General features: G+C 32.3%; 1 protein-coding gene across 1 annotated transcript in view; it reads left to right on the top strand.

The window, feature by feature from the left end:
• Window positions 1-22190, top strand: part of LOC106463469 (diacylglycerol kinase eta-like) — a 102190-nt gene that overhangs the window by 26235 nt on the left and 53765 nt on the right. The window contains 6 exon segments of the mRNA XM_022390966.1: window positions 10505-10585; window positions 11599-11703; window positions 12307-12436; window positions 14064-14170; window positions 15267-15395; window positions 19050-19312. Of these exon segments, the coding sequence (XP_022246674.1) occupies window positions 10505-10585; window positions 11599-11703; window positions 12307-12436; window positions 14064-14170; window positions 15267-15395; window positions 19050-19312 (815 nt within the window).

Genomic DNA, 22190 nt, shown 5'->3' with positions numbered 1-22190 from the left:
TTTAGTTCTAGTGTTGTATTTGTAAAATTGTGAATAAAAAAGTTATATACTTAATGCAACAAATAAATGCTTTACAGAGTAATGTAACAGGATTTTATGGATGTTTAACAGTATACATCGTATATTACTACACAAAAGAAGTAATATGAAAAAAACACATCCAGGATAGAAAACTTGTTTTGCTTACCAATGATGTTTTGAGCAAACTTTCTTCATCATATCAAACTGAACAGAGGACATTTGTTTGAAATGTTGTTAAATAAAATAATTTTTTTCTTTCCTAGACTCATGCTTTAAAAATACTTTTTTGTATGGTAAGGCAGTCTTCTACATCCTGCAAACTACTATTTTACGTATACATTGCATGTACTTGTTTTAATTGTTAATGATGATGAGCAACCCACTTGAAGTAAAAACGTATAGTAGAGTAAAGTACAAGAACAACGTTTTGACCTCCTTAGGTCATCTTCAGGTTAACAAAGACAGTTTGAAACTGACCATTACTGGGCACATGTCATAGGGACGAGAGTGTGAACAGGTACGATATTGTAGAGGGCATAGCAGTTAGATGTTAGGTGATTAATATAGGTATAAAGGCGTTCCTTTATGTTGGTTCAATTTTGGTTTGAGTTCTTGTATAAGTAGGGCTTCTTTGATTTTTCGTTTGTTTGGCTTTGTTTCTCTACCTAATATGTTGGTGTTTTCTATGGTTATGTTGTGTTTATTTGTTTTGCTGTGTTCAAAAATGTGGGAAGGTGTTTTTCTATGTTCATTGAATCTGGTTTCCATTTTTTGGCTTGTTTCTCCAAAATATAGAAGTTGTGGCAGTTGTTGCATTGTATTTTATAAATAATGTTGGTGTTATGTTTGTCAGTGTAGTTTTTACATAATATGGATTTTAGTATTATGCCTGGTTTTTGAAAGAATTTAGTGTTTATTAGAATGTTATGTTTTGTTGTAAGTTTTTTCCAAGTGTTTTATTATTTTATGGCTAATATCGGGAACATATGGTATGCAACAGTGCAGAGTTTTAATCATTTTAACAATTTGAATGTATTATAGAGAAAAAGGTTACAGGACAGGTATATATATGTGTGTGTGTGTATACATATACAAACAGTTGCAACATATACATTTCTTTATCTCTTTGGCATCACGTTTCAAACAGATCATAATTTGTGCTTTTTATAATAGAAACTTAACAGAAATTGGAGCTATTCCAGAGACTAATATACTATGCATAAAGGGTGTGATTACAGAACAGACTGGGTTGACAACATATATCTGCACAACAAATGAAATATTATAACTTATCATGATGCAATGTAAGTATGTATACCCTTCCAGAACTAGAATAGTTACAACCTGAGTTTGGTTTCGTTGGGACAATTTTGTATTATTTGTTTTGAGGTTTATAGACTATACTTCAGTTTGCTACAAAGCAGTGGTGTTTTTTATGTTGATTTAGTCACATCCCACTAATTGTATTTTCTGATGTTGCATGAAAAAAAAATGGGTGGGGAATACAATAATTTCAGTAATTGTTAGTGTAACTTACTTATGTATCATTCTACCATAATGGCCAACAGTCTGTGAGTGAAGTTTCCTTAAGCCTAATACATAAACACATATGTTCAAAAATCATATTTTTATACTTGCATACAGATATTTCATTGCTAATGCTTGCATTGTCTCAATAAGAAATACAGTTTGGATTCTCTTCAGAGAGTGATGTTCATCTTGAAATAACTTGAGAAATTATAAAAGATAACTTGAAATTTCTATAGCATTGTGAATGTGATAATATCTTCCAGTGGCAGACAGAAGAGACCCTTGTTTAAAAAAGTGATTCATTTTTATCAATTTCTATTACAGGTACTGACAACTTACTGATAACTTAACGCTTTGTATTTTGCCTTCTTGGTTGGGAAGTTTACTTACCTGGGTTACATTTTTGCGACTAAGAGCGAATAGCATTTCTGCATGCCAATAATACTGTTTTGACCACTGTTTCAAAAAAAACATGGCCAAGGCCATGGTCTGTTACAGGGTCTATAACAAATTTAAGATGTTGGAAGAGTAAATATCTATGTGCTCTGCAACTGTAGGTTATCATACAATGGAATCAACTGTAAATGTAATTCCAAAGTCTGAAAAAGACATAATTATATTCCTTGTTGGTGTTTTATATGGGGTTTAATTTAACATTATCATCATGTTTAATGCTTGCATTTTTTTATTTCAGCTCTATACATCACTGTGGTCCTTTGCTTTCCTCTTCTTTGTTTATTATTAATGTAGTTTTCAAAGCTATACTCACTTTCTTCCTGCAAATTGATAATGATAATTTTGGTCACCATCTTATTGTTTATGATTCTGTGAAAAATGCTTTAAATTTGTGTCTGGTAATGATTTCTTGGTCATAAACATAATTGTTGTCCATGAGTGCCAAAATGCACAGCTGGTGAAGTATCAGTTTGATGCAGCAGTCAAGAATGTAAGTATACTGTAGTTCATTCCCTGGGCTCTGATTATTCATTGTGAAACTAAATTTCATTTGGTCATTAGAGAAAAAAATATCTGTTTCAAATTGAATTCAATAATTTAGCCAAAACATTGCTTGATGATTGTGTGATTTGTGGTTAATTTATATTGAAAATACAGAACAGAGACTTACATATTTGCAAGTTTAATGATAATGTTTTTGGAGAATAGTTTATCTTCTTTGTGCATATGTTAGAGCTTTGTATTAATAATGATTCATTTCAGCATTCTAAAAAATGACCCTAAGAAAGGCTTGAATGCTTCTGAAAGGTGGTATCATAAGTCAGTGATGAAATGTGTCTGAATTTATGAAGCATTTTATAATAATAATACATTTAAAAAATATACATTTACCCAGAGCCAGCTCAAGGTTTTGCACCAACTCACTTTAACCCTGCCAGCAGATTCTCAAGGGCTGCTATTGTTTTATGGTTGCCTGCCATTATGATCATCAGATAATCCCTAGCCTTGGTGAGGACTTTCTTCATGTCTGCCAGATTGGTCCACAAGCAGTGCATTTCTTCCTTAGATCACATCTGAGGCATTATATTCAGATGCAGCTGGCCTACTTCACATTTCTAAAGAACCCAAGCTCTGGTCCAGTTGGTACTCATTCTCTGTCAGTGCCTTTTCAACACTGAAATCTTTTCTAGCATAGAGTAGTACATAATCACCTTTGGATATTTAATTGGGAGTTTCACCCTCGGCATTTTCTGGGCCTGACCCCAGGATCACTTCATCATAGAAATGCTTGGTGATTGCCGAGGTGCACCAGTTTCTTCTTGGCCAGTTGTGGTTGAAAGCTCTGCCTGCAAGGTCACAACTCACTCAATCCACTGCTTAGGCTTGTGGTGGTATAGATGGTCTTCTAGCCAGCTGGTCAGTCTGCACTGTTGTCAGGTTGATGGCAACAGTTGTGATGATTCCCACTTTGGCATTTGAAGTCTCACTGGTGGCTGCTGTCATCCATAAACCCCTCCTGCACTTACCTTCCTGATACTTTGTTAACACTTGAGAGGATCCAAGCTCTGGAAGGGTTTTTCATGGGCTTAGGAATATAGTGTTCCCATGGAGTTGAGAGCACATCCGGTGCCATTGATGGTCATGATGGCACAATTCTAACCAGACATCTAACTGTTGGGTATAACTTCTTCATTTGAACCACCTGCAGATTCCCCCAGCACTAATGAGGCAGTAGCTATTGTTATGCCCTCTGAGACTGGGGATGTCCTTGGACTTGTATATAGCAAGGAAGCTAATGACATAGCTGAACCTAGGACCCCAGAGTGACCTTACTGTGGCTAAACCCATGGATGATGATGTGTTACTTGCCAACAAATTGGACATGGGAGAGCTCACAGCAATGTGTAATCCCTGAAGTTGCAAGAACCAGGCAGCCCTATTCAGTGGTGGAGAGTCATACCATCACTAGGAAGTCCTGGGCATCTTGGAGGGACTCATTGGATTCATTCTTGGTGTCCTTGACAGTTGAAAAGGCTTTGAAAAATAATATTTCGGGAAGAACAAGACAGGCGGGATAACCACTGGTTAGTCAAGTAAAGTGACTGAATGTGGCTAAAACTTGACCTTAAATACTGAAAGTCCTGATTAAAATGTAAGGTTTGATTAATTTTAATTGGCCAAAAGCTCAGCTAAGTGTGTAGGTTAATGAGGGTCATAATGTGCACTTATGATTAAGAACTGCAATTTCAGGCATTGGTCAAATGACATTTCTGTATCATCCATAGAATATGTATTCCTAGAACTTGAGAACTTCTTGATCCACAGATTTTACTGGGCTCCTGATTGACCAAACTACCATGACTATGATGCCCTCAGTTGTCCCTGCCAAACAACAGGTTAATATCCCTTACTGTCTGACATGGCATCATTCTTCTTTCTACTTTCTGGTTGTCATGTAAACAGTCCCAGTTCCAGCACAGAGGAATGGGTGTTGAAATAGCAACAAGTTTCTGCCCACAGAAACTGCCTTGGATTAGATGACACCAACCATTACTTTTGACCATTAGTCTTTATCAACTCCACCATTGTCTTCTCTTAGGGACTTTCTTTCAGTTACAAACTTAATAATAGTTTTTGGCATGATTTACAAAATGTTTTCAAAATGTGGATTTTGTACCACATCAGAAAATTCACCCAGTAGCTCAGAAATCAAGGGTTGCAATTTTCAATCACATTATTGACCTGGCTTATAATAGTCAAGCAGCTATCATGTGATATCCAGGAGGTACCATCTTTAGTAATAATCTGCTCAATAGCTCAGAAAATGATTTACAAACTGACCTAACTGTGCTAATCATTGACAGTCCTAACTATTTGTGATTGATCAGTTCTACCAATATTGATCTGGAAGTTCACATTGGTGGCCCAGTTGACTGTTGGAGCTCTATTTTGCCTCCAACTCCAGTGTTTCCTCATTGAGCTTATCATGGAAAGCCAGATAATTACTTTCAGCTCTTTTTTTCTTCATCAAGTGAGTTGGTATGACTTGAGGCAGCGTCCTCTTCCTCCCCTGACATGTCATTCTTAACCTCAGGCTCTCGGCAAAGTCAGTATCAGAGAGTTTCTTATGTGATATGTGGATACAGCTTTTACTGGGCAACAAAAAAAAAATTGCAACTGTTTTTAGGGTAATTTGATGATTTTGATTCTAAAAATCATGTTGAAAATTACTGATCACCTCTAGTTTTCGAGTTATGGTAGATTTATTCAAAGTATTCTTATATATCATGAAAATAACTTTTCTTTAACAACTTTATTTATTCATTGAAAATTGCATTTAAGAATGTATGATCTGCATGCTTTGATAAGCTTCTTTCATGTTCATTGCATGAGCAACAGGAATCGATCGCTCAGTGTTCCCATTGTGCAAAAGTACAGCTTTCAGAAAACTTCAGATGAGTCAGTAAAAAGTCTCCATTCTTGAGGATGAAGTTCAGTACCTAATTCTTCCATTAGTGCATCAATATTTGATGGTAACTTCAGTAAATTGAAACTCTTGTTTCTGGAGCTAATAAATTCCATTGACATAAACAAGGGCAAAGAAGTTCTCCATGCTGCTTTGATAGAGGGAAGTCATGAATCAGATCATTTAGCTTTTCTTATGTGATCAGATGAGGCAGTTTATGTTGAGGTGCCACAGGAATAAAATTACTAAATGAAGAGGAAGATGATGATTCATTGTTTTCTTTCAGGATAACACTTCTGTTTTCCAATTCACTGATGGATGTGGCACTGGAAAAACCATCCCCATGAAGTACTGGTTTCATTGAAGATGCAATATCTGAATATTTAATGTGTTTTAAAGTTTTACCTGAATATCCAGAAATATGAGATGATTTTTGGGTTCATGCCATATCATGGGAAATGCAAATGGCATACTTGCTCTCTTCATGTTCAGCCACTGTGTCAAACCACATGTGCAAACTCTACAACATACATGTAGAACCCAATGATTTTCTTGGTCACAAATTTTATACCCAAAATTGTGGTAGTAAGCTACCTTTACCTTGTGTGTAGTGTTTTTCTTTCATGGACCTGTAATGTATTTTCCACAATTGTAGCAGAATACTGGGTGATTTTTGCACTTTTGGACTTTACTTGAACTGGAGGCAGCCAGAATTTTAAATGATATTCTAAAAAAATATAAAGGAAAAGTGACCAACTGAGAGGTAGCCATCTGATTCTGCCTCTTTTATGCTCAGAAGAACTGCTCAAATGTTCTAGCAAACTGAGCATATGAGGGTTTCGTAATTCCTAGCTGGAGCAGATGAGCGTGGGAATGAAGTAAAAGTTGTGCAATTCACTACAATTATATGGAGAACAAATAACATATATGAACAATATATTAGGAAATTTACACAGTACAGTCAGTGTTTGAAGGTATCAAAAATGTATGCCTTTTATCCATTAAACTGTCCAAATAAACTTAATTTGACAGCATAAATCTAGTGTACTGAGTTGATTGCATGGTATTTCACATAGTGCTGATATAACATTAAGATATTACAATAACTGAATATCTAGAGGTAATGGACAGATTCTGATTACATTTTTGAAATCAGCACCATCAAATTACCCCAAATCATTTGAGTTTTCTCCAGTAACAAATTTTTGTTATCCAGTCTTATTTACATGCTTCATGCATTCGCCTTGCATCTTCTGTAACTTGTACATCAATGAACCAGCCTGCTAGAGCACAAGGTGTGGGCCAATCCAGCTGTATCCAAGTTGTGTCCGTGCTGTCAGAGGCAAACTTGTGCACATTGACTAATGTAGATCTTAACCACTCAGCATATTCCTGTGGACCTTGTGGGACATTTTCTCGTGAGTTAGGACCATTCATCACGTCAACAAGGAGTAGTTCCTGCCTGAATATGAATGTGTTAAGCAAACAACTTGTCGACATCTGTTTAGTTGCTCTGTATGCCATCATCACATATAGCAAGTGTTTATCCCATTACATATGGCTGGATAAACTAACTTAGCAATTTCCTACATGGTAATCTATTATCTGTACTGCCATACCATAAGAATGTGGGTGATGTGAAGTGCACATTTTCACCACAACACAACTCGGAGACAAGTTGACTATGTGAACTTAGATTCCTTGAAATTAGCTCTCTGATCTCTGTGCAAAGATTATGATTGAATTCACAATTAAATTTGTGGACACGTGAAAAGGTGAGCTTGACTTGCAATCTGAGGATCACGGGTTAAAATCCCTGTCCCACCAAACATGTTTGCCCTTTCAGCCATAGGGGCATTATAATGTGACAGTCAATCCCACTATTTTTTGGTAAAAGAGTAGCCTAAGAGTTGGAAGTGGGTGGTGATGATTAGCTGTCTTCCCTCTAGTCTTTCACTGCTAAATTAAGGATGGCTAGTACAGACAGCCCTTGTGTAGCTTTGCGCGAAATACAAAACAAACAAACTTTTTGCATAAGAGTAGGAGTGTGGGAGGTGGGTGCTGCTGATTGGTTACACTTCCTCTGGTTAGAAGCTCTAAATTAGGGACAGCTATGTCTGAACCTTGGGATCTCTTATTTTGTTGGTTTAACATAAGGTAACATAAGATGCTTAACAGGTTGAAAACACCAAATACCATACTCGTGATTATAAGAATATTTTGTATACTTTAAATTTCAACCTGAAATGTGTTAATTCATTTATTATTCTTTCTTTTGTACAGTGTCCTAGGGAAAAAAAAGAACAAAACTCCACTCTAACCTATAGTCTAGAATATAATAAAGGAAATTTCTTTCTACAAGAAATTTGTCACTGCAAACCATTACTTTTATATTTCTCATTTATAAGTTATAAGTCTCATTTCTTTGAATTATGCCACTATAAAGAGGTGATGTGATATGGTTTTCAAGATATACTATTATAAAAATAATATATCACTGATTTAGTGTAGAAGGTATGTGTAGCTTACATATTGAAACTAACATGAAGTATGAATTTGTGCATTTAGTAAGAGAAAAGTTTAGCAAAAATGCAGTTCAATATACAAGCTATGTCATAAACAATGAGTAGTGGTGAAGTTATTAATGGTACAAAAAATTATCACAGAAAACATAAAGTGAATAAGTTGTACCATGCACAAGCATTTGTATGTGAAACCTTTTCTTTAGACAAAGCATTATACTTTGGTTTATGCTGTCATACAGTTTAACAGTGTCCTGTTTTACTCCCCATGATTTAACCAAGTTATTTGGTTACATTTTCATATTCTTAGTTTTTACATAAGTCAATACAGCCTCAACAATGTTTCTGCAGGCCATGTCATTGCTTTTTAACTATCAAGATACTCTTTTTGTCATACGTGCTGTATGCTTGGGATCATTGTCTCATTGGAAGATGAATCCCTGTCTAGTAAGTTGTGTTCTTGGGAATGTGTAAAAGATCAACATGCTTATATGCATCTTACTTTTCTCAGGGTAATATCCACAGCTGAAAAAAATTCACCATAGATAAAATGCTGAAAAGTATTATAGCAAAACTACATTTTGACATTGTTTGGTAAGTATTAGGTAATGTGATGACATTGAAAATTGATTATTTTGGGGAAGTATATGTAACAGTCCTTTCTGATGCAAAATATTCATACACTCAGATCATAAAGATGTTTTCAGATCGGGAATTTAGAACTTCCAAGACAGAAATATCCCTTGTGATTAATGAAATTGGAAAATAAAGGAGTATGGTTCAGTACTATCCAGAAAGAGACCTGTAACAAGTTGTACTTCAGCCATGGTAAATAAAGTGTGACATATTGTACCAGGTGAGAATCCATGAATACGAAGGTCAGTGGCAAAAGCTGTTCATAAGTCCCAGGCAACATAATCAAGAAGTATTTCCTTTTTGAAAAGCAACAAAAGCAAGTTTTCGTTATAACTTGATCTGTGTTGCAAATGAAACTTTCTTCCTTTCCAGCATATATATAACAACAGTCTTTATTTCATTTTGCAAAAGATGTATAAAACAAATGTCACATGTAGAAACTTATTGAATAAAAGTATGCAGGTTATGTTAAAAACGACCATCTGTCTATAATCTCAACAATATATTGAAGTATTTATATTATTTTATACCTTGTGTTCAGCTCTTTTTTTTTTTCAGCTAACTTGCTACCGATCAATGTATATGTGACATTAAAATATTACTTTATATCATTGATGAAGTTATTTCATCAAATATGTGCCATTTTCTGGACTAGTTGGTAAAGGTAACAACAACAACAATATATTACAAAATAACACATTTTATATTGCAAACCCATAACTGGTGTACATGTAAAGCTGTAATATTACCTAATAATGTCTGGTAGATTTTAATCCTTTCTTCTCATTTTATCTTTCTACTATAATTTATTTTAATTTCTTCTTTTTTTCCGATTTTCTCTTTCTTCTAGATCTTCTGTTAATTTCTTGTCTATTTCTTCTTTATTTCTTTAATTTTTTTTGTTTTTTATTGATCTTTTAATTTTTTTATCTTTTTTTCCATTGCTTCATTACTTGCATAATCTGTGTCATAATCTTGAAGTTTAGTCTGGATGTTTTTGACCAAAATAATGCCATTTCCGATAACAGTAGTGTAACAGTTTTTATTGATGTATGGGATCTTTTACAATATTCAGTCCATTTAATGATATGAAAGAGTTTTATTTGTTTGACTATAAGTTCTACAAAGTGCATGGTTTCACAAACTAACAATAGGCCTGACTTTACGAGATCCACTTTTTCTTGTTAATTTCAAAAATTTACAGCACTGTTGTAACTGACAAACTAACTAACAAACTCACTCAATAATCACTTAATTACTGTAACAGACTCACCAATCAATCAATAAACTCTTCTAGTCTCACCTAACTCACATTTTGTATTCTTCAAGTCATCTAAACTTTTAAGAAAACTCTAGTCAATGAGATAAGTATGCATTACATCTCTGAAAAAATCTTTCTCTAGCCAAAAGTAATGCAGATGTCTAAATTAAAAAAATAGCCTACAACAATATATATCTATTATTAGTATGGTATTAGCTTATAACATCTGTAAATATGTATAAAATGTTCTAGTTCCACTAGATAAAGAACTGTGATTTTAAAGAATATTTAGGTGACCACCCTATATACAGAATTCTCAGAATCTTGTATGTCAGATCCTATTGACAAGCAAAGTTTCTTTTTTCATTATAAATAAAATAAAAATTCACTCCCTGACTAAATACAAGAATGTTTTAAATTAAAGACATGTATTGAGATATCTCATTTTTTATTTGAGATTGAGACTTTGTTTAGTGCTTTCAAAAATGTGCTATATTGTTTTAGTTGTACAGTGCTTTTTGAGGATACTACAAACAATAATTAGAGAGGGGCAATATGGTATGTGTTGTGAACTTACAATTCACAATTTTCACCAAGATATTTCATTTCCAGTCGGGGATTTTTGAAGAGATTGACTTGAGGGACTTAAGTATAGCTGAGTGTAGTACAAAGAATGACAACCATGGTTTTCAGGTTAGTGAATTGTTTTACTGGTGGGTATAATTACTTTAACTTACACTGAGTATCTTGCAATTTGCTGATATTTATCTGTGAGGTACATCTAATTATTAAAATTAAATAAATTTATAATTTTGTGATGTTGTATTAAAAGAAATCTTCTATATACACTAAAACATTTTGAGAAATGATGATTTTAAATAAAATTTTAAAGAAAAATACACTTTTACTTATTGCTTCCCTTGTTACCATTAAGCATTATTCAAGGATATGGTAAAAAATAAAAAATAATTGCACAGGTCACTAGCATACAGTTAATGCCCAGTAGAACATAATGTAATAATGTATCTTCACAGTGATCTGTCTGTAACAATACTGATAATATTGCAGTGAAAACACTATCTAATTAACTGTGGATACTATTGTCAGTAGACACGTTTTTCATAGAAATTAGTATAATTTCATACATCTACAACCCCTTTTTACATATTACATTTACTGTTTTACTTTATTTTCCTTTTTTTTTGCTATCTTTAGTAAAGATACAATTTTTGGAGTTAATTTCTGAAAAAAAAAAAGATAATGAATGTTGAACATGGTTTTACTGGGTTAATTGGCAGAAAAAAGCTATTTTTATTACAAACTTGCATTTTTTTGAGAGTTAAAAACAATGAGCAGTGGAATTGTTCAGAGCTTCCATTTTAGTTATAAAACATACTGAGGATAATTATTCACTGATTTGACTTAACAAGTTTCATTGTCTTGTTTACATGTAGGTATTCAGTTTAAAATCAAAGAAGAGATAGCATTTTATATAGTAGATATGTGAAAATTTGTGTAATCTTATGTAGGCCAATAATGCTTATTTCATAGTGAGAAGTGGTGAGAGAGAAAAGGCCATGTGCATACATAAACAGTAAAGTAATTTTTTCTTAGACAGCTCTTATGTTTATGTATACTTAAAAAAGTTAACAATTTCTTCACTGGATTAAAGAATGGTATAGTATTGTGAATTTTCTACTTTACAGCTGATTACTCCATTTCGTCAATTATTTTTGTGTGCTGACTCTCGAAAAGATATGGAAGCGTGGATTTCAGCCCTGAAGAATGTTGGGAACAAACATTTTTATGAGGTGAGGAAAGTGCTCAGGTTATATAGGGTACTGTATCTTTGTGGGCAGAGCACAAATAACTCATTGTGTAGCTTTGGGCTTAACAACAAATCAAACCCCCAGTGGACACAGCATACCTAACCCATTGTGTGGCTTTTGCATTAAAATAATCAAACAAACTATAGTCATGAAAACAAGTTACTGAATTTTATGAAACTAGAATACAAAAATGGCACCAGGTATTGCTGTTTTTGATTTATTCAATAAATAATTAATAGTATAATGTATTTCAATTTAGTATTCAATATGTTTGAAACAATTTTTAAATCTTAATCTCCAAAGAAGTTTTAAAATAATGTTATACAGTTTATAATCATAAGACTTCCATAATATATATTTTTTATTTTTACTCGAGATTTACTAATGTAGAAAGCCTAAAAGACTTATGTTATTAATTAGTTACACAGAATGATTTACAGCATGGAACATTAATTCGGTTTTCATGATTTCAAGGTTGATAACATCCTTTGGGAAGAAGTAATTTACACCAATGTATAAAATAAGGTATGATTGTGTGAAGCTAATTTATTTGTGTTATTTGTTTTTTTCATGATCTTCCTTTAGGAAACTGAAAATCATGATTTCATGTCTGGTGAGCATCACTGGTTTATAACATCTCATGCTAGGCCAAACTACTGTAATGTTTGTAGAGAAGCTCTGTCGGGAATGACATCACGTGGATTATCTTGTGAAGGTAAGGGAAATAAAACTACTCTTTATATTATTTCAAAATACTCCAAGAGGAAGCAACAGTAGGTTTCATACTAAAAGTTTTCGTTTTTTCCTCTAGAGTTAATGAAGAAATTAATTCTGTCACGAAATATGTAATCTGAACAGAATGTTTATTGTTGTGTCCATGCTGACTTCAGTCTCTTAATCAGTTGTGTCTTTTATACACAGTCTAATTGCCATAATATTTCTAAGTAAACATTTTAAAGCAATTTAATGCATAAAACTTTCTGAATGAGGCTTCTTTGAACTTTTTTTTAATCATATACTAGAGTATTTCAAATTCGAAGACGAGGAACCCACTTTGAGACTAATAATGCTTGGAGATGGCTTGAATGGGGAAAGAAGAAAAACTTTAATATAAGTTTAACATAACAGCAAATGTACAACATTTTACATTTGCTGTTATGTTAAACTTATATTAAAGTTTTCTTCATTACCCATTCAAGCCATTTCCAAGCATTACTAGAGTATTTGTTTTCGGTAGTAAAAACTTGTCTTTAACCTTAGAATTACCTTGACTTTATAAACTCGTTTTTCTAAACTGTTTATTCATGAAATTGCTTGTAGATCCATGACTTTGTGAGTTAGGGTCAACAATTACATATGAATCACCTTAAATAAATATTTTAAAAAAATTAATCAGTTTTGCAATTAATTCCTTTAATTACTTCTGGCCCGTATGTATTTTACATGCAAAATTACTTATTTCACCCAATTTATTTTCTCAGTTTTGTACATTGAGTGTTGTAATGTACATTACTCAATAAGTTTCAATATTTAAACCACACTGGTAATAAACAGTATAAAAACAAGTCAATAATTTGAGGGTTAAACCTGAAAATAAAATAAAATGTACTAATAATAGGTTTAAAAATAATTATCAATTAACTTCAGGTTAGAGCAAGCTTACTTACTTAAAGCAAAATTAAAAATCAACTTAGTAATAAGTATAGCTAAGTAAATAAATTTACATATAAAGATTAGAAGGGATATTTTCATCAGTTAGGTCCCAAATTATTACTACAGGTTCAGTTTAACTGTGCTCACCAGTTTTCATAACTGAATGTTCAGTTGCAAACCTTTTCAAGTTGAGTCATCCAAACTGTGAGTTTTAGATTGTCGAATCTTAACTTCTCAGTCGTGATTTTCTTATGCTCTTAGTCAAACACACAGTAATGTCTACAGTTGAGTTTTTGTTTCTCAGAGGTTCATGAGTAAATGTAATTAAGTTGATAAATATTTGATTTAGTTTCTTAAAACCTATACATAATAATCTATGTCAATGCATATATGTGTGTGGAAACATGAAAACATTTTATTTGTGTTTTACTGGCTACACATAACTTTAATATTAAACATATAATACCCCTTGAAATGAACAGGACATATTCTGTGGGTTTTCATATACCAAATTATTTTTGAATATTAATTGAGGTTTCTCAGATGAAAATGTAACACAATTATTATTCAAGATGGAACAATCAGCATACAATATTTTAGATATAACTTTTCAATAGAAAAGTGTTAAGTTGACATTTGCTGGTGAATGAGGTTGACAAAGAATTTTCTTTTTTGTATTTTGCTGGTAGTTTGCAAGTTTAAAGTACACAAAAGATGTGCTGTTAAGTCCCCTAATAACTGCAAGTGGACATGTTTGGCTACAGTGAGAAGAGATATAATTGAAAATGAAGATCGGGTTTGTATATTTGCTTACTTTTCATGTAAAGTGAATTGCAAAATGTTTCCGACACAAAATTAAAAAAGTATTATAATTACTATTGTAATGAAAGTTGAGATATTTTTCATAGAAATTCTGTTTAGTTTCCAGTTGCATGTCAAACAGTTTTAAATTATAAGAGAAGAAAAAAATGTTATTTTTTACATAAGTTTCTTATATCAAACTTTTTAAATTGGTGAAGGAAACTATTATATAAAGTGACTGAGTTGTTGACTTTGACTAAGAACTATAGTGACATACAGCAATAATTAGGAAGATTATTTGATTAATATATATATATGTTTGCAGTGGAATGGTTAACTCTAGGAATTTATAGTAATAATTTTAGTATATGATGTAGAAACATCTTAATGAAATAGTTGTTTAAAGTATAAAAAGATGGGTAATAATTGTTTATGAAAAACTATTAGTATAATAAAACCATCATTTTTATTGTTTTAATATATCATATGTGTTTAATGCATGCTCAGTAGGTGTAAGGAGGCACCACAAGATTAAATTGTTTAATTTAAACTAAGAAGATTTTTGATGTTTGATATAGAAACTTGTATTAGTTAGCATTGTAGATAATTATTTATTTTCATGACTAAGAATAAAGTAGATTTAGATAATTCATTAACATTTTTTATCTCCCTTTTCTATAAAATTCAGTTTAATTACATTTCTGCATAAAATTCACACTATCCTTCCTCCTGATGTAATCTGTTTATAAAATTGTTTGTAGCTTACTAATATATACATATAACACAAGCACAGTGCATAGCCCATTCACTGTGGCTGGGACGTAATATTTCCCAGTGCAGTGGGAAATATATGTCCCAGCCAGAGTGAAGGGTTTTTTTTGTATTAGTAAATTTTCATTTTTGAAAAGTTTTTGTTGTCTTTCACTAAATCTTGTGGACCTGATATTCTTCACCAATACCATATGTTCTTTAACTTAGCTACTGGTATGTCCTGTTGTTGTTAGTAATTTCAGAAATTACTTTTTATTTTCAGTTTATAGCTGTGTTCCTCAACTTCATGACATCTCATAACACATCTTTATTTATTCTAGAAATTAGTTATGCCTCACCAGTGGCTTGAAGGAAACCTACCTGTTAATGCCAAATGTTGTGTGTGTGAGAAAACGTGTGGAAGTGTGCTAAGATTACAAGATTGGAGATGCCTTTGGTGTCGAGTCATGGTGAGTCTTACATGTTGTATGTATGAAAATTAAGTTGTATTTGATTTCTAGCCATAGCAAGTATTGAATTTTGATGTTTTGCTTAGTCTTATTGTCTAATGCCATTATATGTACTAATTTTGGTGTTCTTACTAGATTGGCAATATATGTATCCTAAAGTAATTATTAAATATTTTACCTGATTGAATATTGTACTATCTGATGAAATCTGATACCATTGGATATTAATTTTGTGATGAATCACATAATCAGATAGCATTTCCATTAACCCTTTTGCAACGGGCTGATATATTTAACATTGGCTTGACTGGGGAAGAACATTTATGCAACCATACATACAATAACTATGAGATATCCTCACAAAACTTGGTAATACTTTGTTACAGATGATAAGTAGCTTGTACACAAAAAAGACATTATTTTAATTATGTCTTGCTAATAAAAATGTTATTAATCTATAGTAGTTATTTGCACTCACACTGTGAATAGTTCAAGTGCAAGGTGATTTTCATTTTAAGTATAAAAATACTTTTCTTAATCTTATACTTTTTGTATTTCATTTGCATAACCTCTAGAACCTGTGAAATGAATATCAAAAGTTGTTTAGGTAAATGTTTATATTTTATTTCTCATTTTCTCTACCGTATCACTAACTCCAGCTATTATCATCAACATACAATGCAATAAAATGATTAAATTTAAGAAATAGAAAACAAATACATGCTTTTTAATTTTTTGTAGGATATCTTTAAAGATCTTCTTTTGGTTATATTCATAATTTAAAGTCTTTTCCTTTTCACATATAGTTAATTTTTAATATTTTGTTTTCCTTTCTTCTCCTTTACCATTTATAACAGTGCCCTTATGGCATATTACAGTAATTTTGGAAGAGATGCACAAACTTTTTGTCTAAAGTTTTGTGCTACCTCATAATATCATAAGCCTTGAGAACTGATGCAAAATATGATGTGTGTGTATATATATATATATATATATATATTGGTGTACTTTGGTGACAGATTTTCTTGTAGGCAGATTTTGTTAAACAAGACCGATGTCTGTAAGTTTACTTTCTTCTTAGAATTCTTCTCAAGAAGTCGATAAGCCGTCTTAACGTTGTTAGAACAACGGGTAAAAGTTGTAGCTAGTGATGAGTTGGCCGACGCGTTTCGAATGCATTCTGCAGCCATTATCAAGGCTGAATGTTGTGTGAATTGTGATTACTGTTGGTGGATATTTATAGGTATGGGTAAGCAGGTGGTGGTATCTAGCTCGTGGAAGGCGTTAATTGATGGAATGTTATATTGTGGCTTGGGGGTTTCTCGCCAAGAAGTAGCAGTGTGCGTGCTGATCCTGTCGATTGTTTGTTGATTATGGGAGTTTGCTGTAGGATTTTTATTGCTTCGTGTATTTGAAGAGTTGTGAAGTCGTTAAATTGGCGGTTTACTTTGGTGTTTTGTACTAGGTCCTGACGTGTGAGTTTTTGGTTGTGGATGCGGGCACAGTGTTTTTTGATGGCTCCGTTTTGTAGGTGCATTGTTAGGCGTCTTGACAGGGTTGTGGTAGTCATTCCGATGTAGGAGGCGTTTGCCAGGAGCTCGCAGTCTCCTTTATTACACTTGTACTCATAAATGACGTTCACTTGCTGTAGATCTGTTGTCTTTTTAGCAGGGCTGTTTTTCACGATAAGGTCTGACGTTGTGGTAGACTTGTAGTAGATGTTGAGTTGCAGTTTTGTGTTCTGTTTCTTTGGTGTAGTATTTTTGTAAACGATATCCTTTAGAATCCGTTCGTCTGTCTTGTATGACAACTTTTACCCGTTGTTCTAACAACGTTAAGACGGCTTATCGACTTCTTGAGAAGAATTCTAAGAAGAAAGTAAACCTACAGACATCGGTCTTGTTTAACAAAATATATATATATATAAAAAAGTGTTTAAACCTTCATTTATTCATTTTGAAACATAAATAATACATAATTAACTAAAGTATAAAAGTATGATCTAAATACAATTTATCTGTATCTTTAACTATAACATATTTAGGTAAGAAACAAATTTAAGTACTATAGTTGATCAAACAGCTAACAATACATTTCACAACAACAGGCAGTCACATGCACCCCATGACGAAAACTGCGTGCCAATTTCAAGATAAATGTTGTTGGATTATAGTGTAAAATGAGTTCTTTCTAATGGCTATATACAATTTATTACTTGTTTCAACTGCATTGAAATGTATATATCAATAGGTTAAGCAAATATCTTATTGTATACATGTACATTCACTCAACTGGCATTATATTATTGAAGATATGGAGTACCAAAGTAGAGAATTTATATAGCTCATGGGTATGTGACAATACATCTGAAGTTTTAAGTAGTTTTTTTAAAGGATTCTTTTGAAATAAAGGACTTAAAACTCTGAATCATAACATACATTATAATGTTAAATTCATTCACATACATTGATAGTAAAGGTATTTAATTTAATTTTTAATGTAACACAGTGACTTGCACAGAAAAGTATTTAAAGGGGTACCATATCAAAAGGGTTAACAGATTATCTCGGAAAGTTATGCAGGCGTGATGATACTTTCACGTGTATCCCACATAATAGGTATTGCATCATCTAGTCTTCTTGTGTTCTTTACTAACTTTTAAAGATAAAGTCAATAGTGTTAATACTTGGGTATAATGACTTTGTTATGTTCATTATCAATGAAATAGATTAATACCTATACAAGATTGCTGTATTTATGTTCATTATCTAAAGATGGCATCAGTTACTGAACTTATGTTCAGTACTTTGAACTAGAACCCATCAATAGGTATAGTATTTTTATAGTATTTACCTAGTATTTTTTACCTTATTTGTGTTCAGTATCTTGAATTTGTATCAGTAATGAGGCTAACATTTTTATGAATTGATCCTATTTATGCCAAATGCTTTGGATTAATTAATACTGCTCTGTGTTTTTGTTTCTAGTGAATGTATGTATATTAGTTATATCCAGAACTAGCATAAAATAGTTCATACCTGGTGAATGCATGTATTTTTGATAATTTGAATTAGTGTCAGTGAACAGGACTAGCACCTTTGCCTACTAAATATACTTATATCAACATAAATTAATAGAACTAACAGTTTTGCCTAGTAATTATATAATTATGTTCAGTATCTTCAACTACCATGGAAAAGGGTTATCAGCTTTACTTTTTTATAAGTGGACTCATATTTATTATTTCAGGAAACACAAGTTGATGAGGCTATAGTCTCTAATTGATTACTTGGGTCCTATGCAATGCAAAATCGTTTTTTGTTTCAGGACATATTTATACTATATTAAGATTAAAAAAACACAAAAACTGATATTTTTTTGGCACCATGAAAGGTAAAATATTTATTATTACTCACAGCTGACTAGTTTTGGTAACATGGTTACCATTATCTGAAAATGGTAACCATGTTACCAAAACTAGTTTGCTGTAAGTAATAATAAATATTTTACCTTTCATTGTGCCAAAAAATGTCAGTTTTTGTGTTTTTTATTCATAATATAATAGTACAATGTACCTGAAAATAGATTATACTGTATTATATATATTTTGCAGTACCACATTGTAGATAACTTTTGTGCTGCTGCTCTTGATAGGTTCACTCAAGCTGCAAAGTTTCTTTTCCTAAATGCTGTTCACTGGGAATCTGTCATGCATCTGTTGTCCCTCCTATTGCTTTGCATGGTATTGGTGATGATGATGCCTGGGAAGCTGTAAAACCAGTTGGGTACAGTCCACTTCTAGTGTTTGTGAATTCTAAGTCAGGTGACAACCAAGGCTTAAAGTTCCTGCGACGTTTCAAGCAGCTCCTTAACCCTGCACAAGTATTTGACCTTATGAATATAGGACCAGGACTAGGGTAAGTACATCAGGGTTTTATTCAGAGGATATAAACATGGGTATATGTTTTATTATTACATTTTACTTATATAGAATTAGAAATACTTTTTTTTTGGCTCCATGCACGTGGAATTTTATGTGAAAGAAACATTAATTATTCTTATTCAATTAATACAGAGTGCAATAAAGTAGCATTTCATATTTTAAAACATACAACTTTTTAAAATGTTTATGGTTCCTGATAATCACAAATGCCATCTAAATACTAGACATCTTTGATATTATAGTGAGTCTTGTGTTACAATGCATGTAGTCCAAGTTGGTTTTCCTGTATCTAAAACAGACAATAGACAAGAAGGTATACCGTAAGGTGCATTATTTTTGTTGCACCCTGTATCTTAAATTTTGTTATATGTTTGGATAATGAAATGATTAAATATTGTCATGCTATGATTAGTGAATTAGATTTGAGCTTGTATATTATTGTTTGGTTTAATATTTGTGCATAACAAATCTTCAAATGTCCTACTGTTTGATGCTCTGAATGAAGAATTGAATATTATGTTATTGTCTTACTTTTGACTCACTCTTTTTTAATTTCAGCAAATGTTACCAACATTATTTTGTATTAATACTGTAAGTGAAAATACATCTGTAGGCTGTACAAACAGGAAGATCTGGACATACTATTAGGTTCACAGATATAAATGAGTTAATTATGCATAACAGTAACAATATATATATTTGAACATATAACTTAATGGTTAATCCATATATGTATATAGGACCAGGAAATGCTTAAACATGTATTGTTGGAACACCCAATTACTTTGTTTAGCCTATATGATATAGAAATATGATTATAGGTTGAATGCACATATTATTTGTTTAAATGGTTTATGGGATAGGGACATGACTACGTGCATAATTGTTTGATATAATGTGTATTGGTCAGGACTCAGGAATGTGTTTCATCACCCTATAACCTGATTTAAGATATGTGGGACAGAGAAGTGTTTAAAAAATTATTGTTTGATCCGTAAGAATTAAGGATGTGATTGAAAACCTAATTTTTAACTTAATCCAATGAGATAGAGACATTGTTATACATATTTGTTTTTATTTAGTATATGAGGTAGAGACATGGCTACAGATATTTTTTGGTATAATGTACATATCTTATTGTTTGGTGTAATGTATAGGGTTCAACAGTGTGGCTAAATACACAATTGCTTGGGTTAACATGTGTGAGACATGAAATGTTTACTCATTTGTTGTCTTTGGTTTATTGTATGTGGAACAGGGATGTTATTAAAACTTTGAAATTTGAATTGATTAATGAAGGACATGGATATTGTTATACTTTTTATTGTTTAAAACTTAAATGTATGTTTCACACCTTATCGTTTGCTTTAGTGTATGTGAAACTCGAACATGGTTAAAACTCTCATGTTTATATTAACATGTAAGGAACAGAATAATGGTTGAAAATCAGCTTTTGTAGTTTAATATATTTTTGGGAAGAATATATTGCTAAGCCTTTATTTTTTGTATAAAGTTTATCAGATAGGGCGGTTAAAAATGTTTTCATTTGATTTATTGTGTTTAGTTCTTGTGTGTGTTAATAAGAGTATTTGGTATATAACAGCTATGGAATAGGACTTTCAAAGGATATTACACGTGCTTTAATAAATGAGTAACAAATGAATTACTTTTTTTGGAGGAAATTTGTGAGGTGATGTTTTTGACTTTTTAATATTGGTGTGGTAAATCCCAGTACACAGATTTCCCACAGAGTAGTCAGTTAGAACTGCTAACTGGAGATTTGAAGGATACCAAACTATGGCGTGTGTGTTTGTATATCTCTCCAAACTCTGTTTGGGTTTTCATTAGGAAGAGATAGTCAAAACATGGAAGGTGCACAACAGTTATCAAATATAAACAACTAAATCACAAACACAGATACTAACACCAGATACTGAAACAAAACAAGGACGGATGGTGAGTGTGTTGGATTTGGTGACAGAGAGAGAAGGGAAGCAAAACCTTTGTAAGCTCTCTCTCTCTCTCTCACCAGTGCAGGGTATATTGCCATATAAGTTAAACTAAAACACTAAAATATATAAGTAAATTTCAAAGTAAAAATATAAAACAAAATAAATTCTTGCTGAATGTCCAAACTAAACTGAAAGAAAATATAGACATTTCAAAAAATTTACATATTAATTAAGGAAGTAGAAAAAAATTTGAAACCATTCTATACCACATTGCAAAGAATTTGGGTTAATGGCTTAGTGTATGTTTTGTGAATGTGGGCTAAGATTATGGTGACTAACATGATGTATTATGTATAAATATAAGATTATAATTCACATGCTTATTTTATGTGTAAATGTTAGAGGTTTGGTTTTGTCATTAAATATTTGTTCTGTGAAACTGTACTAAAATTTCAGTGAATGAATGGCCATTTAATTTATGAATGTAAGTGAACATTTGGTTATTGCACTTAATGTTTGACCTCTGAGCTTGGGTTAGTGACTTAATGTTAAGTTATGAATATGGGCTGGCACTGCTATTATTTGACATAGTCAGTCAGTGTTCTAGGTAGTAGTGTCACATGGTCTTAATCCATTCACTGCAGCTGAGATGTATATTTCCCAGTGCACTGGGAAATGTATGTCCCAGTCTCAGTGAAAGGGTTAATGTTTGTGCAAAAACACAAAGTAATTCAGTTTGAACTTGTCTAGTTCTCTGACAGAGTAACTTTTTGTTTGGCCCGGCACGGCCAGGTGGTTAGGGTGCTCGAATCGCAATATGTGGGTCGCAGGTTCGAATCCCTGTCACACCAAACATGCTTGCCCTTTCAGCCATAGGGGTGTTATAATGTTACGGTCAAT

Source organism: Limulus polyphemus, unplaced genomic scaffold, assembly GCF_000517525.1.
Source record: "Limulus polyphemus unplaced genomic scaffold, Limulus_polyphemus-2.1.2 Scaffold1416, whole genome shotgun sequence".
In the NCBI taxonomy this organism is placed as follows: Eukaryota; Metazoa; Arthropoda; class Merostomata; order Xiphosura; family Limulidae; genus Limulus; species Limulus polyphemus.
The sequence above is the reverse complement of the archived record's forward strand: the minus strand, read 5'-3'. Positions and strand labels throughout refer to the sequence as shown.